At 37.3% G+C, this 2,500-nt stretch overlaps 1 protein-coding gene across 1 annotated transcript in view; it reads right to left on the reverse strand.

Annotated features, from left to right (window-relative positions):
* LOC119589965 overlaps positions 1-2,500 on the reverse strand; it is a 9,058-nt gene that overhangs the window by 5,869 nt on the left and 689 nt on the right. Inside the window, exon 2 of the mRNA XM_037938654.1 lies at positions 464-552. Within this exon, the coding sequence (XP_037794582.1) occupies positions 464-552 (89 nt within the window). The remainder of the gene's footprint in view (positions 1-463; positions 553-2,500) is intronic.

Raw genomic sequence — 2,500 nt, forward strand, 5'->3', positions numbered from 1 at the left:
GTCAGTGAGAGTTTTTTTCCGTAGGGTTAAAGGTTAAGACAGACAGTCTTTGACGCAGGGTATATATATATATATATATATATATATATATATATATATATATATATATATATATATATATATATATATATATATATATATATATACACACATTTTTTTTATTACGGTGGCATTGCAGCTTTCGTGTAAGCTTTGGAATGTAGTATGTGAAGTATCTAAATTATTTTAATTATTATGAAGATATTTGTATAAAATAATCAATAGGGCATCTACTGTACACAAGGAGGAACAGATAGGTATCAAGAAAATGCAATGAAAAATAACAGCAGAATTATGAACAATTTGGATCATATGCTCCATAATGAATGCAAAGAGGTTTGTGGTATGAATCAGTAAAGCAAGTAACAACAAAAACCGAGTTCTTAGCAAGGCAGAAGGGCCTGGCGAAAGAAAATAGGCTGACCTGTGTGGTGGTCGTGCGGCGGCGGGCGGGCCGAGGAGAGCGCAGGAGAGGACAAGCAGCAGCAACCACCTCATTGCGGGCGTCGGGATCTGCAAAATGTCGGTTACTTGTTTAGCTTTACCACTACGAGCTTTTAGTGTTAAGACAAGAAGCACAACATCACAAGATTCTGAAATTATTCTATAAGACATTTATTTTTCCAGGCGAAGTAAATGTGCAATTCAACGTACACGCAAAAAGCTGTAAAAATAAAACGAGTGCTCAGTATGGCTACCGGATGACACTCTCGAGTCGTAAGTAGGGAGCATGTGCACGTTACAGGAAAGCAGCTCTTAAATATGATAAACAACAGCGACGTCCTGCAGCGAGTGCAGTCACGGATTTTCCAGAGAAGAATGACGCCGGGCAGTTACACGTAATTTTGGTCGGTTTACACATTGCATCCTTTCTCTGTCTTGTCGAGAAAGAAATGTTTCAAGAATAGCTAAGACATTAAGAATCTTATTATTTAAACACAAGTTGGAGAGTGACCATATCCCAATTAAACAACTTATCATGAAGGTTAGCAATACTAATTACCATGGGAGATAGCAATCCACCTGCAGACTAAGGCATGTAAAGCACATACGCGATAATAGCTCACGATATGGAAGAGAAAAAAATATCCACGAAATTACATTTTATAACAGAATTTGAGGAAAGAAGAGTGTAAAGTAGGATTTCTAATCTCAGATTAGCCTCAGGCATTAGCGCTGCTGCGTCAAAGAAGACCGTGCTACAGTTCTACTCTCGCCTTCACTTCAGGTAAACGAATGGTCCATTTTTCTGTTATCTGAGACGAAATTGTAGATCCTATAACTTTTTATGGTGATTCATTACAACCAAGAATTTTTTCAGACGGAAAATTTTAATTTTCTCTTTACTATGAAATCTGGATTTTTTTTTATGACGGAGGTACCTGTTACTTTTATATCACACCGTTTTTTAGTTTTTGAAAGATAACTCAGCTACGTCTCCGTTAACTAATGATGTCTCCTCATACACACACACCCACACTCATATCTATCTATCTCTCTCTCTCTCTCTCTCTCTCTCTCTCTCTCTCTCTCTCTCTCTCTCTCTCTCTCTCTCTATATATATATATATATATATATATATATATATATATATATATATATATATATATATGTATATATATGTATATATGTATGCATATGCATATACATAAGTATATATATTGTATATATATATATAAAATATAAAATATAAACATATATGTATAAACACACACACACACATACATATACTGTATATAAATATATGTATACATATACTTACACACATACACACACACACACACACACACACATTTATATATATAAACACACGTACTCACTGGCTCGTTGTCTGCCAGACTCTTATTACTTTGATTTATGAGACAAATTCGGAACGGCACAAGAAACTAAGAACACATTTCTGCTGAGCCTTAAATGATTCCTCAAAATGGAATCGTACGTTTTCCTTCTGTGTCTGGATAGGAAACGCGCAAGCAAGAGCGAGGAATTCACTCTTTACGTGGAATTGAGATGAAGAAACGGACGGGGATCAGGCTGATAATTGTATATTGTATTACAAGCAGTGACATTTACAACAATGTTCAAAGACATTTACAATCATGCTTTTAAACCGATTGACAATAATAATAGACAATACCGTTCGTAACCATTACCATCATCACTATGCTGTTGGCAAAGACAACAACAACGATTTCAAAATCCTGAAACGAAGACAGCGTAATCCCGAAGCTCGCACCCGACGCCGTAATGGGACGCCTCTCGAACCGTCACACAAATTATTTGACTAATATTGCCTCTGCTGTTTCTCGCGTCCCGACCCAGTGCTCGCTCGCTCCTGTGGGGGCGTGGGGCTGTGTGTGTGTGTGTGTGTGTGTGTGTGTGTGTGTGTGTGTGTGTGTGTGTGTGTGTGTGTGTGTGGGGTGTGTGTGTGTGGGTGTGTGTGTTGTTTGTGTGTGTGTGT

Source organism: Penaeus monodon, chromosome 26, assembly GCF_015228065.2.
Source record: "Penaeus monodon isolate SGIC_2016 chromosome 26, NSTDA_Pmon_1, whole genome shotgun sequence".
Lineage (NCBI taxonomy): Eukaryota > Metazoa > Arthropoda > Malacostraca > Decapoda > Penaeidae > Penaeus > Penaeus monodon.